This window comes from Microtus pennsylvanicus, chromosome 17 (genome assembly GCF_037038515.1).
Source record: "Microtus pennsylvanicus isolate mMicPen1 chromosome 17, mMicPen1.hap1, whole genome shotgun sequence".
NCBI classification, from domain to species: domain Eukaryota; kingdom Metazoa; phylum Chordata; class Mammalia; order Rodentia; family Cricetidae; genus Microtus; species Microtus pennsylvanicus.
This window is the reverse complement of record NC_134595.1, coordinates 45,022,995-45,042,959: the sequence shown is the minus strand read 5'-3', so window position 1 is coordinate 45,042,959 and position 19,965 is coordinate 45,022,995. Positions and strand designations below refer to the sequence as shown.

General features: G+C 37.3%; 1 protein-coding gene across 15 annotated transcripts in view; it reads right to left on the bottom strand.

The window, feature by feature from the left end:
* Window positions 1–4,078: 4,078 nt before the first annotated feature.
* Window positions 4,079–19,965, bottom strand: part of Agfg1 (ArfGAP with FG repeats 1) — a 45,331-nt gene continuing 29,444 nt past the window's right edge. The window contains exons 6-15 of one of the 15 annotated variants that reach the window (XM_075952165.1): window positions 18,906–19,025; window positions 18,198–18,269; window positions 16,836–17,045; window positions 15,738–15,918; window positions 13,376–13,452; window positions 13,110–13,202; window positions 8,429–8,476; window positions 6,405–6,563; window positions 5,309–5,400; window positions 4,560–4,758 (exon numbers count right to left, since the gene is read on the bottom strand). In XM_075952165.1, the coding sequence (XP_075808280.1) occupies window positions 4,699–4,758; window positions 5,309–5,400; window positions 6,405–6,563; window positions 8,429–8,476; window positions 13,110–13,202; window positions 13,376–13,452; window positions 15,738–15,918; window positions 16,836–17,045; window positions 18,198–18,269; window positions 18,906–19,025 (1,112 nt within the window). In that variant the 3' untranslated portion in view covers window positions 4,560–4,698. Of the gene's footprint in view, window positions 4,759–5,308; window positions 5,401–6,404; window positions 6,564–8,428; window positions 8,477–13,109; window positions 13,203–13,375; window positions 13,453–15,737; window positions 15,919–16,835; window positions 17,046–18,197; window positions 18,270–18,905; window positions 19,026–19,965 lie in introns of all 15 variants that reach the window. The other 14 variants (XM_075952152.1, XM_075952151.1, XM_075952155.1 and 11 more) reach the window with 14 other exon arrangements.

Below are 19,965 nucleotides of genomic sequence, written 5' to 3'. Positions count from 1 at the left end.
TGCTGCCTCAAGCCACTGACTCAACAGTCATAGTCACAAGGCTCCTTGAGTATTTGTTTAGACTGCAACTTACATAACAAGTGATCAAGATTTTGGAGAACATACCAATTTAAAATTTGATCAAATGGCAATGTTTAGCAGCAAATAAAATGTTCTGTCTGGGATTCTTTCTTCCTTTTTACAAAATTCTGAATCCTAACATTCTGTTCTCATTGCTGGACAATGAAACTAGAGACAGAAAATATGGATAGGATACCAGGTGTACCATGTTGGCAGAAGTCTTCACTGGAAAAAAGCAACATCAAGTCCTGTGTGAAAAGAAAAGGTGTCAGAGACTATTCAAGGTATACCTTTTTAAAGGCCTAGTGAAGCACTGGAATGTGTAACCAATAACATTCAGGTGTGGGTGTTCTTCAGGATCCCTTCAAGTCCACTCCACCCATGGGATTCAAGGTCAAGTCTTGAGAACCACTGTGCCCGATCACACATCACAGCTCCTGTATAGCCTTATACCAGAAAAGACCATCATCTTCTTCAAATCTTTCACAGCGCAGTGTCCGTTCAAGAATGTTAAACTAGTGTCCAGACTCTTACAGAATAAATCACTAGTAATATCAAACTAAAGGTTTTTGAAGCTTGCATGCAATCATCAAAGGGCTGATGAAACTAGTGAATAAGTTGTAGGATCACACATCAGGACCGAGCTGTAGTGGTCTAACTGGGGCTAAAGACATCTACTCGCGCATCTTTCAAACTGCATCTCATGACATCAGACTGCTAGTCAAATAAGCCTGTTGCTACAAAGCAGGTTCCTGTTCTTTTCTTCAGAGATAGCTGTGAAACACCAGTAACCTCCAAGGTACACCCCAATCACTCCTTCATTTGTTCAAATACAACTACATGAAAAGCAAATTAATGATACTGCTTTAGAATAGACAAAGTTCAACTGGCTTGGGGATAAATTCAATACAATAAGCTAATTTATACAATTTTAAAATTTCCTTTAAAAAGTAATTTTAAAACCATAAGGGGAAAAGACTACATAAAGGAAAGCTTCCCCACACCAAGAATCACTGTCAACTTGAGGTATAAGGCTGTCTCATCACTTACTCCACCACTCTAAGGGTGAGTAAGACTCTGGGGTGGGGGTGGCGAAGCACACTTTTAATCCCAGTACTTGGGAGGCAGAGGTAGCTCTCTGTGAGTTCCAAGGACAGTCAGGACCATGCAGAGACCCTGTCAAAAAAGAACAAAAACAAACAAAACAGACTCTACAGAGCAAATGGTACTTAGTTTAGCAAAGTATAAAAAAATTCATGTTAAATGATTTAAACACTTTGAGAAATACAGGAAGTAACTTAAATTTCAAAATAAAGAGAATCTAGCCACATCTAAATAAGAAAGCACAATTTAATCCAACAGTACCTTCTCCCAAGAATAAGAGCTGTAACTAGCTTACCTGTTCTGTCTTGTAGATTCCATTACATGAGCTGAGAGAAGGAAACTACCCAGTGAGCACCTGATATATGAAAGGTGTTAAAACTCCACACCCACAATATCACCGCTATTTAGTTAAAGTAGTTAATAGTGTTAAAAAGTTTAAGATTTCAACTGGAATTTCACTTTTTCCCAAACAACCCCTTGAAGTTCAGATGGGGCAAGGTCTCATCACATTAAAGTGCCGTGTTCTCAAAACGTTATCCGGGGCCCTGAGAAGAGCTGCCCCAGGTCTCGCTGCTCTTGCTCTAGTTCTAAGATGGTGTGCGCCTTCCTCACCACCTGGATTCCACAGCACAGTGCAGCTTCCAGTTCTTTCCTGCCGTGAGATGGAGAGTCTGAATATAAACGGCACGAGGACCTCAGGGTCTACCTAGCCTGGATTCCACAGCACAGTGCAGCTTCCAGTTCTTTCCTGCCGTGAGATGGAGAGTCTGAATATAAACGGCACGAGGACCTCAGGGTCTACCTAGCCTGGCACTGGAAAGGTGGCAGACAAACGGTGTCTTCATTCTGGAAAAGTTATTTTACACCAAATATCTAGGTTCACAAGTAACAGGACTATTAAAACTATATTTAAAAGTTACATTTTAGAAATTCCTCTGTACTGACTTGCAATATAACTCATGAAAAATTCAAGTTTCATAAACAAAAAGCTCTTTGGGGGATCTTAACAGTTACAGAAACTATAAACATAAAACATGTTTCAGAAATGCTCCCAACTTTGCGACTGGCAAGAACGACTACTATCAAAGCACCTCCCAGATAAGGGGTGTCCTATTTACAAAACAAATTATTTTATGGAAGAAAATGACAACCTGTCCTCTATTTTCAAAAGAATCTAAAATAAAACATTCCCTGCGTCATAAAAACATTTTTAAACACAGTTTTTGCCACCCTAAAAGACAAATTCATTTCTGATCAAAGACAGAAGAGGAAACGTGTTTCAAGCAGAAGGGATGAGCACTGACCTTCACATGCTCAAGACAGTAACTAAACTAGAAGCAAAACAAAGTTAAATCTAAAAGATTTTTAAGAGAAAGATCTTTAACACTGGAGCTATTCTGAATCTAAGATTTTATATTTTGTTTATGAGCACTCACTAAAAGTCAGTAATACAGGTTCCCCATTTAATTACAAATCTCAAGATCTACTAGAAAAAAATAGTCTTTAAAACTATTTTGATAACAACTGTTTAATTTACTTAATAGATGGGAAGCCCGATGGGCTGTCTGGATAATGGCCTACAATTATATAGTCTAACTTTTGTACATATGAACTGATTTGAATCTAATACAATCTCAAACAGTTAAAGACATTCAAATTCTCCTTCCATGAAAATAGATGAAGACCCCAAAATGTACAAAGAACTCAAGACTATGCCCAAAGTGTAGCTGAGCCTGAGCAGTGGTAACGGGAGTCTCAGGGGCTGAGACTCGGGCATGTCCTTTGTCTACTATATAAATAAATCTCACCTTCTGGTAAGAAGGGCAGCAGACTGCAGCCCAAGTAAACCCCAGACTGACGCATGACAGTAACAGCCACCACTGCGAATGCATCTAATATGAATAAAATGTCTCAGCAGACTGATGCTTAAATCACCTAAAATTCTGCTACAGGCATGACATACTGTGTATGCAATTTTAGCTTTTTGGATGCACAGTCATTACCAGATGTACTATTATCGCTGTCCTCTGGATGGCTGTCCCTACAGACTTTGGCAGTGCACGCTCTCCATCATTGCTTTGGACTCCTTCCTTTCATCAACACAAATATGCTATGGGCCAGTACATCAAATTATTAAACTCTCACATTCAAAGAAACATGTATGTTCTACATACAGAATCATGACTTAGGGGTGTTTTCAAAGCATTTTTTTAATGATTTCAGTTCTCTTAGTTGTGTTTCGTTTTGATGAGAGGGCCAGATTATCTTGGGATGAACGAGGCATTACTACATATAAATAATTAAACAAGTTCATTTGAATATTAACAAAAAGATAAACTAAACTTAGTATTGCTACCTTTTTACACAAATTATTTCATCACTTTAAGGTAACATTGGGTTCCTGTTGCTTTACCCCAAAACAAACAAACAAATGTTCTATAGATAGTTATCAGTCTGTCTAGAAAATGGGGGAGGCAGGAGAGGAACTCAGGTGCCATCATGTCACAGTCAATGCATGTCTGCTTCCAATACATTCAACGACAATTAAAATGGAGAACAGAAAAAAAAATAGTTAAAATAGGCCTTTTGCAGTCTGAGAATTCAAGATCTTTAAAAAATATTTGTAAATACACATACATGCAAATTCTCCATATTTACAAATTTCACAAAATTAAGAAGTTGCAGAGAAATCAGAAGTAGCATGGTGAATCTGACAAGCTACATTTAAATGCTTTTCTACTGTCGCAGTCCTGAATATAGCAGTCCTAGTAGTTTTAATAAATTTTCTAAATGGCCTTTTAAAAAAAGTTAGTCACTAGAAGTCTTTAAGAATTCAAGATGTTCTCAACTCACTACTCATTATTTAAGGCCACTTTGGTAAAGGCATTGCAGCAAAAACACAAAAACAATAGCATATTTTCTAATATTTATTTTGTTCACCTGCAAACTGTAGCAAAACATGATCAGCTTTATTCTGCAGACAGGTGTCCTCCACATCTTTAAAGAATTTAGCCGTGTATAAATAGAAGAGCTCTTCAGAAGGAAAAATTCAAGAATGAATAAAACCTTCCAATTTTGACTTTGAACTTTTCAGAAGCGATGTTTCAAATGATTTTAGTCATTCATTCCAAGATATATGACAGCACCTTAAAAGTGGCTGATCTATTTCCTCAGTAACATTTCTCACATAACAGTGTTAAAGTTACAAATACTGATATGCACAAATAGCTCATTTCTAAGAAAAGTATGTACAGTACTGCAGCATAATGAATGTGGGATCTGCAATAACTTAATATTAGCCAAATTTTAACATACATGATGCCGCTACCTTTTCCTGCCAATTCACAAGTGAAAAGTTGTTGCTGAGCCCTCTGTTTTGCACGTATTACCTGGTGTTTAATACACAATGCAGGCTTTTCAAAGACTTCTCTCGTGTTTAAAGCTAAGATCAGTGAAACAAGACAACAGGGCAAGAGGCGGAGAGATGTAATATGATCACATAAAAGTTCGTTCCAGTACAGTGTCTATATAAGGCTATAAGAAAGGATTGGTTGATGAGCTTCCTGTTGGAAATTGTCCTGTTGGTGCACCAGTCTATTGGAAAAAACATACAGACAAATAAACAAAAATGATGTTTGTAGGAGATGAAAACATTAAATTGTACTTAAATTTATAAATTCATTCAAATTTTTATTAAGAATTTTTAATTGACATCACTTATTCATCACTGTTGCAGCCAACAAAGTATAAAAATCACCTATCACTTGTTCCAGATCCCCATCCTTTCACGTGGGCTCACGTCACATATGCAGAGCTTCAACAGTGCCTAAAAGGGACCTGGCGCCTAACAGGGGTACTTCTCAGTTCAAATCTAAAAAACATCTTGTTCTTAAGATGCTTTCCCTTAAATCCAATGGATTCTCTCCGAGTGTAATTCTGACTAGAGTGCAGGCATTTCACATTATAAAACAGCTAATCTGCTGTCCATAACTTCTTACAGACATTCCAAGGGCCATACATAGTCTAGAACACCATATTAACAAAGCACTAAGTTGTATGCAGGAATAGTCACGTTCTGTTTTCTCTAGTTTAAAAATAAAATATAACTTATTTTTAAGGTGTTTTAAAGCTGAAATTCACTCACCATAAAAGGATTACTAGACACTCCAGCAGCTGCAACTTGACCAAAAGGGGTTACCACAGGTTTTGTCTGTCCAAATGTTGCAAAACCTGCACCTTATTTAAAAAACAAACAAACAAAAAAACACAAAACACAAAACACAAAACTCATCAGTTACAAGCTACACTGCCACCAAGACAGTCCTAGTTTTATATAAATTCTTCCCAGATGACAAACTGAAATGCAAACTTAGGTCTCCTGTCTTTTGGACACCAAAGACAAGCATTCTATGGCGTGTATCAAGAGCCTCAGAGCTCTGAAAACAATCTAACTCAGCCCACAGTAGGTCACTGACCTTCAAAGGAGCTAGCTGATTGATGAGTGTGTGACTATGAGGGGTCATGTGCACAAGTCAATAGAAACAAGTTATCATTTATGACTATTCTATGCTATGTATTAACTAACTACTATATAATGTCTGAGATCCGAGGACATTCTTGAAATGTACGGATTTCAAACTTCAGCAAGTAAGAAACTAGGTAAGAAGACAGGCTGAGTAATCTCCTAGCCTGTTGTAAAAAGGACACCACTGTCACCTACTTGGCGCACGCCTTTAATCCCAGCACTCAGGAGGCAGAGGCAGGCGGATCTCTGTGAGTTTGAGACCAGCCTGGTCTACAAGAGCTAGTTCCAGGACAGGCTCCAAAGCCACAGAGAAACCCTGTCTCGAAAAACCAAAAAAAGAAAAAAAAAGTGCTCATCTACAGCATACACCTATACCAAAAAGGCACAGCAACAACCATTCTTCACAAAAATATAATCTCCATTTCAATCAAGAAATACATGAGAACACACGATGGACTTATAAGACAAAGACACAGGTGATTCCGAGAAGAGCTTTACAGTCACTGATGTTTCCTAACATACGGTCAAGGAAATTTACAAAACCACAATAAAACCTTCACACGTATGGCCTGAACTCCGAAAGGCTCTCTTCTGTAGTTAACACTCAGTGCATAAGACTATGGCAATCGTAACAGAGTCTCAAGCACTTAACATCACACTATGTAAAGAGCACCGTCTACATCCTGTAGACAGACAGCCAAACGTTCAAGCTTACCATTGGGCTGTTGAGAGAAAGCTGGCTGCTGAGGGAAAGCTGCTTGGGTTGGGAAGGCGGGCTGCTGGAAACTGCCACTGAAGCTGGTGGGGAGACTGTACTGGGCAGGAGTGCCAAATCCTGCTGGCATACTCATGGATGCGGTGCCAAAGGTAGCCGCTGGCAAAAGAAAAAAAGAACAGGTCAGAGACACACAAGCAGTTCACAGCGTGGAACACTCAACACTTACCTTGAAAACACTAAGACACATATTGAGGGCATCTGAAAGCCCCATATCCTGACACAGTAAGTATAGAAAAACACTGTCCACTGCAACTGTAACATAACCTAAGAATTTCTGTTCTGAAAATGCAGTGACCAGGAAGAAAGTACAAACGCTATCATTTCAAATCCACCCCCCATCCCCCCCAAAAAAAAACTTCCCTAAGCAATTACCTAAAGCCAAACAATAGCCTGCCTTCAGAAGACAGTCATACTGTGATGTGTATAGGATTATACATCCTGGATTTGAGGCTGTTCTCCTATGTCTAATTTAAAAAAACAACCAAACTTTAATTACTAAGGGTTCATGATTCTGGAGAAAAAAAATTTAAGACCTCTTCAAAAGAGTTCATTAAAAATAGACAATTTATAGGACAACTACGGTAAAAGGCAGGGCATTCAAAACTGGTTTTTATAACTACAGCGAAAGACAAAAAAAGGAATTCTATTTAAAACATTAATGTTATTATAGTAAGTTCCTACTAATTATATGTGTGCCTATATACAGTCTTACATATGTATACATACACATACATATAAACATATACTTCTACATTCCCATTTCAAACTCTGGAAGTGATTGGAGGATATCTGGGATTACTGAGCTGCAGAAGTTGGTGTAAATGTATGAAGATTGGAAAAGAAGTACAAAGGGCATTTTTAGAAGAGATGGAAGACTATCAGGCACATGGTCCCATGTCCACGTGACTAGCTCCTCCTTGGCTTGCTGTGCTGGTGGGTAGAGCATGAGCTGGAATCCATGTGGAAATCACCAATGTTTCTGTGGCATGCCTACATCATGCCCTATTTACATAAGCAAGGATATTTATGAACAAACTCTCACTTTAAAGATGTGCTACAGCAGGACACTATGTGAGTAACTGGCAGGAAATACATAAAATAGCATCTTCCCATGAGCCAATGACATGTTCATTACAGGGAGGGACTTAGTGAAATACGTGACAACAATGTGCTTTAACTGTATACTACTGCTTAAGGATACAATGAAATACTGTAAAAAGCCTATTAATTTATTGAATTTCCTGATTTCAAAGGTGGCTGATTCAAGGTGAAGAAATTGAATACTAAAAACACTCCACAAGATGTTATTACCAAAAAACCAAACACACTGAAAAGTCTGTTACTCACAGCAATCCTAAATGTTTGACAATGTGAATTTGCTCAATGAACCTAATTAGACTATAGACAGTTTCTTTTCTTTTTAATTTCTTTACTACTTGGCAGCGAGGGAGGAAAAGAAAAGAAAGAGAGAAGAACAGGCTAGTGGGAAGCAAGTGAACGGAAGAAAGCCTAAGCACACTGCGGGGAGACAAGAGGTTTCACTGCAGACAGATGCACTGAAGCAACTGACAAGTCACTGCTGAAAGCACTCAAAGCAAAGCTTGGACAGTTAGGCAAAACCAACTCCAGGAGAAAAAGCAGGAAAATGATTTGGTACATCAAAAGGTATCACTTAAAGTACTAAGAATTTAAACGTAATTAAAATAATCAAAATAGCTATTAACATTCTAGTGTGACCATGGAGGTAAGCAATAATGCTTTTCAGTATTAAAATATAAATCATTACATAGGATTTTCATGTTACTTTTAATACAACATGACCTTGATGCCACACATCCATGCCCACTCCATATTAAAACATGGAAATAACTTAATTTCACATGCAAGGATCCAAAACACTAGCAGAAGCTTCCACAAGCAGGTAGACAAATTGCCACAGAAATCTAGTTGTGGCCACCTACCAAAATGAGCGTGAGGGAACACTTGAGAATGCATTGCTCCAGAAAGGCCTTATGGGAAGCCATAAAGAGACCAAGGTCAATTAAGTTATGTACAGTTACTGTTAAAGTAAAAGTTAACTGGTTTCATTAAAGAGCTCTAGAGTTAGAACACAGTGTTGCCCACTGGGTGTCACAGGAATATACAACAGAAACTCACCCACAAAAAGAGACCTCTCATTCAATTATATTCATAATATTTTAATATGTCATTTTTAACAGTTTAGAACAATAAATACCAAGTGAAGAAAAACTGATGAAATATAGTCTTAAAAATAATCCTTCACAGCTGAGTACAGCAGTCTATACTTTCAATTCCAGCATGGGGAGGGGGAATTATCTTTGAATTTGAGGCCAGTCTTATCCTATATAATGAATTCCAGACCTACCAGGCCTGCACAGTAAGACTGTCTCAAAACAAAAGTAATTTTAGCTCTGTTTTATCATTGAAGATATAACTATAACCTTAAAAATGGCGCAGTGAGAGCCAGGCATGAGGGCACACATTTGAAATCCTGACAACAGTTTAGAGGTGGAAGCAGGAAAATGAGTAGTTCAAAAGACAGCCTCAGCTACAAAGTAAGTTCAGGGCCAGCCTAGGCTACATGAAACCTTATTTCAACACACACACACACACACACACACACACACACACACACACACACACACACACAGCATCATGAGACACATCCGAAAACCTTTTCTTAACCAACTGAAAATCCAAGTCTTGGACAGAATAACACAAAAATGTTTTCTTTTTTTTTTTCTTTCTTTCTTTCTTTTTTTTTTTTTTTTTTTTTTGATTTTTGAGACAGGGTTTCTCTGTGGTTTTGGAACCTGTCCTGGAACTAGCTCTTGTAGACCAGGCTGGTCTTAAACTCACAGAGATCCACCTGCCTCTGCCTCCAGAGTGCTGGGATTAAAGGCGTACGCCACCACCGCCCAGCAAGAATGTTTTTTTTAAAAATCAAGATATTACCTAGAACTACCTAAAAATAACTTAAATGAGTTATGAATTATGAGGAGAAAAATCATTAAACATACAAAATGAGAAAGTGAGTCTAGCACCTTTGGTCTACTTAAAGCATCATGATTGACTGATTGGTGAAAAGCATGCCGTGGTATACAGGAGGGCAGAACTACATGTACATGTGTAAGTAACACAAGAGAGACTCAGTTTACTCAATTCTAAAGCTCTGTTCTGGCATTGTTTAATAGTGTGGATTAGGGTTATTTCTAAAATATATTTCTACGTATTCTAGACTGGAACACTTTTTAGAATACCCAAATCTGTCACAGGGTGACAGAAGAGAACAACTCTTGAGTTCTGGTTCTGCCACTTTCTTCCCCTACTCTGTTTGAACTAATATAAACATTGGTATACTCGTCTGCAAAGGGGACGAAGGAAGGATATACAATAGGACCCATGTGCTTTACAACGCTGCTATCAGAGTAAGCATAGCAGTGAATTAATACATGGAAAGCAAGAAAAAATTTTTCTTGCCAATTTAAACAGATGTTATTATGGGGGCTGCAGGTATGGTACAACTAACTGGTAAAGCTCCTACAAGCATGAAGTCCCAAGTTCAATCCCAGATTCCATGATAAAATCCATGTGGATATTATCAGATATTACAGGCCTATAATCCCAGACCAAGAAAGCAGAAACACAAGAATTCCTATGGCTTGTAGGTTAGAGAGTTAGCCTAATCTGTGAACTCCAGGCCATTGGGAGACTCTAAGGACATAGATGGCATTCTTCCAGTGTTTTCTCTCACTTTTTGAACATACCCGTGTGAGTATGGATGCATGTACACATGTGTACACACATATCTTTAAAGTCAAAAAAAGGCTGAAAAGAAAAGCGTTCTGTGATAAAAAGTTTGGACAACGCATTTAGCTCTCAGAAATCTAAAGGCTTCAACTAGTCTTGCCTCAGTAATGCTTGCTAAACTCTGCTTTCTCCGCAATTCTCCTATGCACTTATTACTAAGGCAAAGAACTCTTTCCCACTGAATACTGTTTTTAAAACTTCTCAAGACCAGCAATATGGTTCAGCAGATAAAAGTGTTCACTGCATAAGCCTGAAGCCTGAGTTTAATCCCTAAGCCCCACAATGACAGAACTGATCCCCAAAGCTGTTTTCTGACCTCCAGACAAATGCTATAGGACAGTCACAGTGCCCCACCCCCACCTCTACTCCAATTTCTCTCTAAAAAACTATCTTAAAACTTCTCAGTCAAAGGTGACAGTTAACCAGTATTAACCACCACCATACTTTAGTCTGAAACAGAGTTGGCAGTGTAGGTTGGTACTTAATCTTCAAGAGCATAGAACTGTCACACACTGTTCTTCCAAAGCTATCTCAGAAGAGTATTTCACAGGGTTAACACAGTTGAGAGGAAACAAAGAGTCCTCGAGGGGTCCAAGTGATGCAAAGCCTGGGAATCCCTAAGGCCGGTGTACCTCCAGAGCACTGCAGATTACTCAACTGATAATGACCGAAGGAGGACAGGCCATGTGATATATTCCAAACACCTCAGAATGTAAACATTACTTTGAAATAGCCAGAAATGGTAGTACATGCCTTTAATCCAGAATTCAGAAGGCAAAGGCAGGCAGAGTTCTTTGAGTTCAAGGCCAGTCTGATCTACAAACCAAGTTCTAGGATAATCAGGGATCCACAGTAAAAACTTCTTTAAAAAAAAAAAGGCAACAAAACAAAAAAACCGAAAATTAGTCTGAAATAAAAATTTGTAGATATAGTATTTTCTTTCTGATAAACTTCAAAATTAAATAAATATTGCTTATATTCCTTGTAGATTTTATATATAATCTTACCATTTAAAATGATTTCATGTTCAAAGGCAGTAGGAGGTTCCCCTAACTCTGAAGTACACACAGCGCGCGCGCACACACACACACACACACGATGATTTACAGCATCTGACTTCAAACACCCTAGCTGTCCAGGAAGCACTGCTCACACTGCAATGCTAAGCACAGCATTTAACTGGAGCTATGTTAGTACACTCTCACACAAGATGCAATCCGTGTCTCCTCTTTGGCATCTTTATAAGCTACACAATGTATTGTGGCAACTTTAACACAGCACACATTAGGACAGTTGGTTCTCCTTCCACCATGTGAGCTCCAGGCCATGAGGGATTATGGAGAGATACCTTTACACATCAGGCCACTGCACCAGCCCCTGAAAAAGCCATTTTTTTAAAAAAATTATCTGATAAAAATTCCAAGTACTTAAATTATGACTAAGGAGTTTGTGTAAAAGAAAATTTCTGGTATCAAAATTTCTAATTTTTGCTTCTTTGTATAGATAGATTCTCCCTGTGGTGGTCCAGACTGGCCTCTAACTTATGATCTTCCTCTGCCCCTCACTGCTGGGCTACAGACAAATACCACAATGCTAGTTCAACTTTGTAATTCTTAGTCTTGAGAACAATAAAGATATTTATCATAATTATTTATTCTTAACGATTAGGTAAGTTGTAATGATATACTCTTAAAACTTCAAATCAACATTTGCTGTAATTAATTGGTGTTAAAGCTCTGGTTCCAATCTTGCTCTAAAACACATAGAAACAAAGCTCTGGATAGAGTAAATGACAGCTAGTCACACCATTACACCTACTGGTGTGCCTTGCCAGGCCATGGCAGCAAGACAACACTGGAAGAAATGCAAGAATGATGTGACTGGCTTGGGTGTGAAACAAGTGCAGAAAAGAAAAGGTGAGAGGATAAACAAAGTAGTGAATGATAAAATGTTCGAGTACTGAACTCTAAAATGAAGAGTGGTATAGTTCAGCTGCAAGAGTGCATACCTAGGATGCAGGAGGATGCTAGCATGATCTTATAAAACACAAAAATCAAAGAAACATAAAATAGGAACCCTGAAAAGAGGCAAGAGATATTAGAGTTAATATAACAAAATTTACTCATCTGATATAATCTCCTAGTGTTTTTATAAAATGTTTTATTAATATTGAATGACTGATAGCCATTCTGGCACCATACAAGCTGGACTACTATTATCAATCAAGTTCTTCTGCCCCCATTTGACCTTCCTTATCTGAAAAACCAAAATTTGGAGCAGAAGGGTTGAAACAACTTCTCAGGCTCCCTGAGTCTGTTAAATTCCTAAATTTTATAAATTTTCAGTAGCATTTGTCTTTGTTTTTTTTTTTAGACCAGGTCTTTCTCTCTCTCTTTCTTTCGTTCTTTCTTTCTTTCTTTAACCTTTCATTTTTTTCAGACAGGGTTTCTCTATATATAACTCTGGCTAATCTGGAACTAGCTCTGTAGACTATGCTGGCCTTGGACTCCCGAGTGCTGGGATTAAAGGTGTATGCCACGATCACCCATTAAACAATGTCTCTGCATGTGACTCAGGCTGGCCTCACACTCACTATTCTCCTGCCTCAGCCTTCTAAGTACTGGGATGAAAGATACATGCCACCACACCCAGCTGCCTGCCATCTTGTGTTTCTGAACACACACACCTACCCTTTCTTGCACTGTGCTTCAGTAGAAAGAGGCCTTTTGTTTAGGTATGCTTTATAATAAACAAATAAATAATAAACTCCTTCCCCCATGGTTATGGTTCCTTGATCTGTCTTTTTCTTACCTGTTGCTCCTCTGGCATTGGTCTGAAATGGGTTTGTAGACGATGCCGCAGAAGGACCAGTAGCAGCAACAAATGGATTCGTAGAAGGCGTAGCTTTTAAAAAAGTATAAAATATGCTATAAAATCCTAATACTTCGTACTCAAGATTTTAAAACTTTCTTCAGTATATTTTTCAAAACAGAAATGTGAACATTTTGATAATAAAATGCTGCTCTCTTACTATATTTCCAGCACCCTTAAAAACATTCTCTATGAAAAGCACATACCCCCAAATGGAGCAGGCCCACTTGAAGCAGGTTGTGTCTGAGCAGAAGCACCCACAGGCACGGTTCCAAAAACACTGCTGAAAAGAAGATCGAGTCAGCATTCAATAAGGACGTAAGGTTATCTACCTACAAGGTGGACACGAGATGTGGAAACACATAAAATTAACTGTTCTAAACATCACTGTCGTTTTCATTTGTAACTCAAGATGAGTTTACATTATGAAAACTACTGAAATTCCAGTAACAAAAATGTTTACATATGCCGTTTCTGTCAATCAGTAGTATATAGAAAGGGATAATTTAAAAAAAAAATATGCATCTAAGATTGGATTCAATTATATGCCAGCCTAAGTATTTTTATGACTGAAATTTCAAAGCAAAAAGAATGGTTTTTGTATACGTCTACTAATCCAAGAATATATTACCATCTGTTTGAAGTATAGAATGAACATACATTTTATACACATGCTTAACAACAAGTAATAGCATTTAATTTTCTTTGCTATGACACCAAAACTGGCAGTTTCCTAAAGGCTAGCCTGAAATGGGGAACTTGAAACCCATCAATGGACTTTTTCCACCCCACAAAGTCAAAGTTCACTGCATCTTCACTTTTAAGTTTATGGTAGAATGCACAAATTCCCCAAAATTCTAACATTTAATTTCAACAAATTTTGTTTCCTTTATGAGATACGGGTTATGCAGGATGACCTTGAATTTCTGATCTTTCTGCCTCTATGTACAGGTACTGGCAATAAAGGTATGCACCTTTGTGCCCATTCATGGTGCCAGGAATCAAATCCAGAGCGATCTGCATGCTGGGCAAGTACTATCCTTGAGCACTAACCCCAGCAAAAGGGGCAGTCTTTACAGTGATCACACTGTATAAAAATATCTGACAAATATTCAAATCCAAGCCACCATAAACTGAGTAGCTGGTTTATCCAAAAACTTAAAAATAGCAAATTTCTTTCAAGACGACCATATGTTTTACTATGTATCCAAACTACTTGATAACATACAGAAAATGCATTTAATAGAAAACTAGTAAGCTGAAAATGCTACAATTTTATCAAGTATAGTAGTTATAAAAACTAATGAACACTGTTCATAAGGCAAAGAGAGAAATGGTGTTACATGTTAGTTGAGAGGATGAGGAAGAATCACGAGTACAACACTAGCCCAGGCAACATAAAGAAACACTTTTAAAAATCAGAAATAAAATAGTGCCATGTGTAGAAACACAATGTCTACTCTGGTGTGATCTGATGATACTAACTTGGAATTTCTGCAGCAAGGCTTTCTGGCCTGCTTGTATTTTGTGTACTATCAATATAAATGTTAATCACTGACAAATCAACTTGGCATCTCAGAATTATGAAAAAAGAGGTCTGAACTCAGAGATACCGTAAAGAGTCTTACATAACTCAAACACAAAAGATCACATTTGTAAACCACTAATAAATCACAATACAATGTCAACATCCATTTATCACATGGATTTTATCTATGTTTCTAGGCCTTATGGCTACCTTATTACTATTATTAAAGATAAAACAGACAATACTAGTGAAACAAACTAAAATAATGCCAAATTTTATTATTTGGATTCAATTTGTCCCATCTCAAATAGAATTTCCCTCTAGGAAAGATGTCAAAGGGAAATAAACTAAATAGTAATAGCAATAAAGCAGATATATCTACAGATATGGAACAAAAGAAATAACTAGAATGCTGTACACGCTCAATAAATGTTAACAGGTTTGGAAGCACGCGCCTGTAGGCACTCTGGAGACAAAGGACCGTGGACTTCACAAGACCTTACTTAACACCAGGGAGGTATTTTAGACATAGTCTTCCTGCTCTCTGGATCTCCTTTCCAAGGTCTGGTGAGCAAAGCAGTGCGTGTGCATCTCTAATACTAAAGGACGATAACGAGCCGGAGAACTGACAGTAGCAGTGGGTTTGGTGCAAACAGACTAAAAACTAAAACTGCAAACACGATCATTTTCCTGTTTAGTCTTCACGACTAAAGACCATGCCCTGACATACGCAACTTGACTGCTGAGTACAACCCATATGTAATCGTCCACTTAGAAATTTGTGTTCTTTCAAGTACATTTAGCATCCAGGAGTGAAAAGAATTTAAAATTTTCTAAGACTTGATAAAAGTATATGGCAAAAGCTCAAGAATTACATTTTAAACAGCAAGTTACATTCAATTTCAAGTTAAAAACTATTTAAGTCTAAAAACTACTCAATTATTTTTAAGTTACAATCCTACAAAGGTCACTTTTAACTATGTTATTCAGACATGGAGACCAAGGTCAAAGCCAGGGGTGCTGACTAAGACAAGCTGTACCTGCTAGCATTACTCGTGGACGTGTAAGCGTTACTGGAGGTGGCTGCAGAACTGAACACGCTGTCTAACTCTGCTAGTGCTGCGTACTTGTCTGAAGATGCACTTGAGTGACTGGGAACTGAAACCACAGAACCAACAGGAGCTTTACCCGTGGTCCCAAAACCACTCCCTTGATCACCTCCTGGAGGCAAACAAACAAAAAAGTTACACCAAAACTTTAATATTATATTGTCAGTTCATCAAGCGTATTTGCCATGAAACACAGGTAACCCCAACATGGATGTGATCTAAACATTAAACAGGATTTAAAGAACTCTGAGACAGATGGTTTCATTCAAATTAACACATAAATTTATATGATGGACCTAATGTATATAATCTATTAATAGTACCATTCTTCCAGGATTTTCCATGAAAAAAATAGAGATATTTACTAAGTGCTTCCTGTGCTAGGCAGTACTCTAAGTGCTTTGTGTACAACAATTCACAAAATCTAAGTCCCAGAATTCAAGTGTATGATCTCTCTCAGTTTAGAGATGAGAAAAACAAGATGCAGAATCCAGTGTAGGCCACATCCCCACTGTTCTCACTGAGCTTTACATTTTTACATGGGAAATATTGGCCTAAAGGCCAAAACTAACTACAAAAATATATTTAAAAAATGGGGAGGTTTCTGTAAGTTCAAGGCCAGCCTGGTCTACAGAGTGAGTTCCAGGACAGCCAGGGCTATACAGAGAAACCCTGTCTCAAAGGAAAAAAATGAGTTGGGACATCAAAATGCCAAAATGTTATTAATAAATGTAGTTCAAAATGCACATATGATTGAAATTATAAAATAGCACTATTGTCACAGAATAGTAAAGCGTGTTTTTGAAAATAAAAATACATTATTTTCAATTATTCTTTTGAAAATAATTGTTTAAGTTAACTTCTACATCTTCAGTCTTCTGGTATTTTACATGCAAAAGTGCCAACAACCCTACTCAAAACATTCACTGTGCACATAACTTCTATACAAGTGAGAAAAGCATCGTCTCCTCAGGTTTTAACATAAGTAATTTAGACAAATTAGCATCTGCTTTGTTTACACATGGATACCTTGCCCAGCACTGAAGATATTGTCTAAATTAGCAAGTGCCGCATATTTGTCTGCTGTCTGTAAACCAGCTTTGTTTGTTGAAACTTTACTAACAGTTGATGCTGTCTGATGACTCTGGGATGTACTGAAGGTTCCAAAATCAGCACTGGAGGATTTGGGGAAGTTATCAAAATGAGCAAAATTAGCATTTACTGATCCAGCACTTCCACCTGTAACAGAATAAACAAAACATGAAATTTCTAGGCTTCTCTCAATCTCACTGGTAGATTACTTGTGATCATTTCTGCTTAAGGTAGGTGTCCTATAAAAAACACTGATAATCATGTGACTTGATTTTTTAAGCCCTGACAGTGTCTACCCTGGAATACACACCAGAATCTATCTATGGAGGTGGAGCGGTGGCATGGGATCACAGCAGCATCACATGAAAGGTCTTCAACAGACTCCGAGCAATGTTTACAAACAAAAAATCTGTGATTTTTTTCCACGTGAAGAGCCATTACATAACTCTACACAACAACCAATGTGTATTCACCAGCCTAATGTTAAGAGTAAAACTAAGTCCTACTATGCAGTTCAAAGTATAAAAATTAAAGTTTATGACAGTAAATTTTTGCATCATAAAGCACAATTCACCTATCAGTCAATAGCAAAATGCCTGCTAAATCTTAAAGTATGCTCTCAGTCCTAGAGACTTTTTTAGGCACTCATCAAAGACTACAGTAGTGCCTTTCATTCTTTGCTTTCAATACTACAGAGATATTAGTTCTTTTTTCCTAAACTGTCAAAATAGCATCAGACATACTAAGGGAAGGCACAATTCAGATATTCAGATATTAAACACAACAGGTCGTTACCCAAATGCGAAAGACCTACCATCGTGAGTTCTTTCACATTCTAAAACAAAACAAACTGATCTTCTTCAAGAATTAGACTCTGGCTGTTTCAAAGAAAACTGGGCATGACATATGCCTATAATCTGACTTACTCAGGAGTCTGAGGCAGGAGGATTGCCAGTTCAACGTCAACCTGGTCAGCACAACAAGTCTCCATTTTAAAATTAAGTTTTAAAGAAAAATTAGCTAAAACTAGCATAGATATGTTACAAGACATGATCTATTATGAGTAGCTAGCAAACAAAATATTAAATTTTTAATTTTTATGAAAATTTTTATTTCAAATTATTAGATCAACTTTCATAAAAAACTGTGCCTTTAACTCTGAGTTTAATAAAAGAGAGGGTAAAACAAATTTATGAAGGATTATCATTAAAAATGATGATAATTTCATAACTGAAAAAACATGAAACAACACAAAAAGGATATAAATTAATAAGATGCCTACTAGACAACAGAACTTACTGTGGGCAGCCTGGAGAGGAAAAGCTGAAGTAAAGTCACCAAAACTGCAGCTAGATGAAAGTACTCTAAATGCTGGACAGCCAGAAATTATGTAAATGATGAAAGTTAAAGGGGAAAGGGAAGAAAAAAAATTGAAAGAAAAGACTTTAAAACAACACAGACACAGAGTTAAAACTTGAAAGAAAAATAGTCAGCCAAAAAGCTAAATTTAAGGGTTCAATGAATTTCTGAAAACAGTACACTTTATGGAAGAATTTTCCTGAAAACCAATTCCTGCACAAAACGATTTCCATATTTAATTAAAGTGATTAATAATTTATGCCTGAATAAATAACATTAAAATGCTTTTCTTAAGTTTGCTGCCCTATAAAATAACTTATTTTTATTTCTATGGAAGCTATCAACTAGCTTCCTTATCACAAGATACAGTATCAGCCTTTATCACTGTGTTTCACATATTTAAAAAGTTCTGTGGCTTTACAACCTCACTGGAAGGAAGAACCATGTGCAGGAAGAGGGGTGGGTGTTGGACAACAGATAATGACCAAGAGTTCAGAGAAACGAAGATTTCAGGTTTCCCCAGAGCTTTGTAAAATACAACTAACCACTTTAAAATTAGGTCATTAGAGAATTAGTTCTTTAAAGTTGTATTTGGAAAGTTCTGTTTTTTAAAGCAAACACTTAAACACAATGCTGGAGAGGCTCTACCTGTAGTTTGGGGCTGAAAAGGAGAGTGACTTGCTGTGGGGAAACCTCCAAAATTACTCGAACCACTAGACTGTCCAAATGCATCAAAGTTTGCAAAATCTGCATTTGCAGAATTCTGAGCTGTAAATGGCAAGGACAACATATGTTAATGAATATGAAAACGACAACTAAAAAGACATGACAAATGAATTTAAGAATTTTATGAAAATGCCAATGCAATACAATTCACTTTAAAGAGAATTCATTTAAAAATTAATATTTTTAACCCAATTAGTCATATATGCTAAACAGTATCCAAAATTTCCAAAAGCACTTTGTAAAAGCCATAGGTCTGTTCACAATACACTTTGAATGGACTCGGTCACAATACTATTTTAAAAATACTCTAGTAATTAAAATAAAAAGCTAATTCAGAACATTAAGTACATTTGTTTTAGTAACTAAAACTGGACACATTCTAGGAAACCCATTTGGATGTTTGTTTACTTCTGTGCACTTGAACAGAGGACAGAGGCTGACTGCAGGTGTCTTCCCCAGGGCTCCCCACCTTCATCCTCCTGAGGCCGAGGACCAGTCTTTGCCCCAATGCTCTGTACCCAGCTTGTGTGTGTGTGTGTGCTGAGAATCTAAAATGAGAGCAGCATGCTCATACAGCAAACAATGTACTCAGCCACCTTTGTAGCCCAGTAACTCACTTTAAAATGATAATGAGCTTGGCAAATCCGAAAAGTTATTTAAATGCCTAAAGTTTACAGAGATAGTTTAATCACATAAATAAAATACTTTTTTGTTTTGCTTTTAGTTTTGAGAAAGAGGCTCTTCACTATGTAGCTTTTTTTTTAAACTTATGTGTCTCGTAAGTCCTAAGTAATACCCTAGCCACACACCCCAACATACAAACTAAAGCCTCTAACTTGCCTAACAGTCCCCATCCTTGGTAAGAAAGACACATTCTCAACTGATGGAGCCTCCATATCCAGCTACTAACTTATAAGCAATACAGGAAAGAATTTTTAAAAGTATCAAAGGAGGGCAATTAACAAGTTCAGATACCACAGAA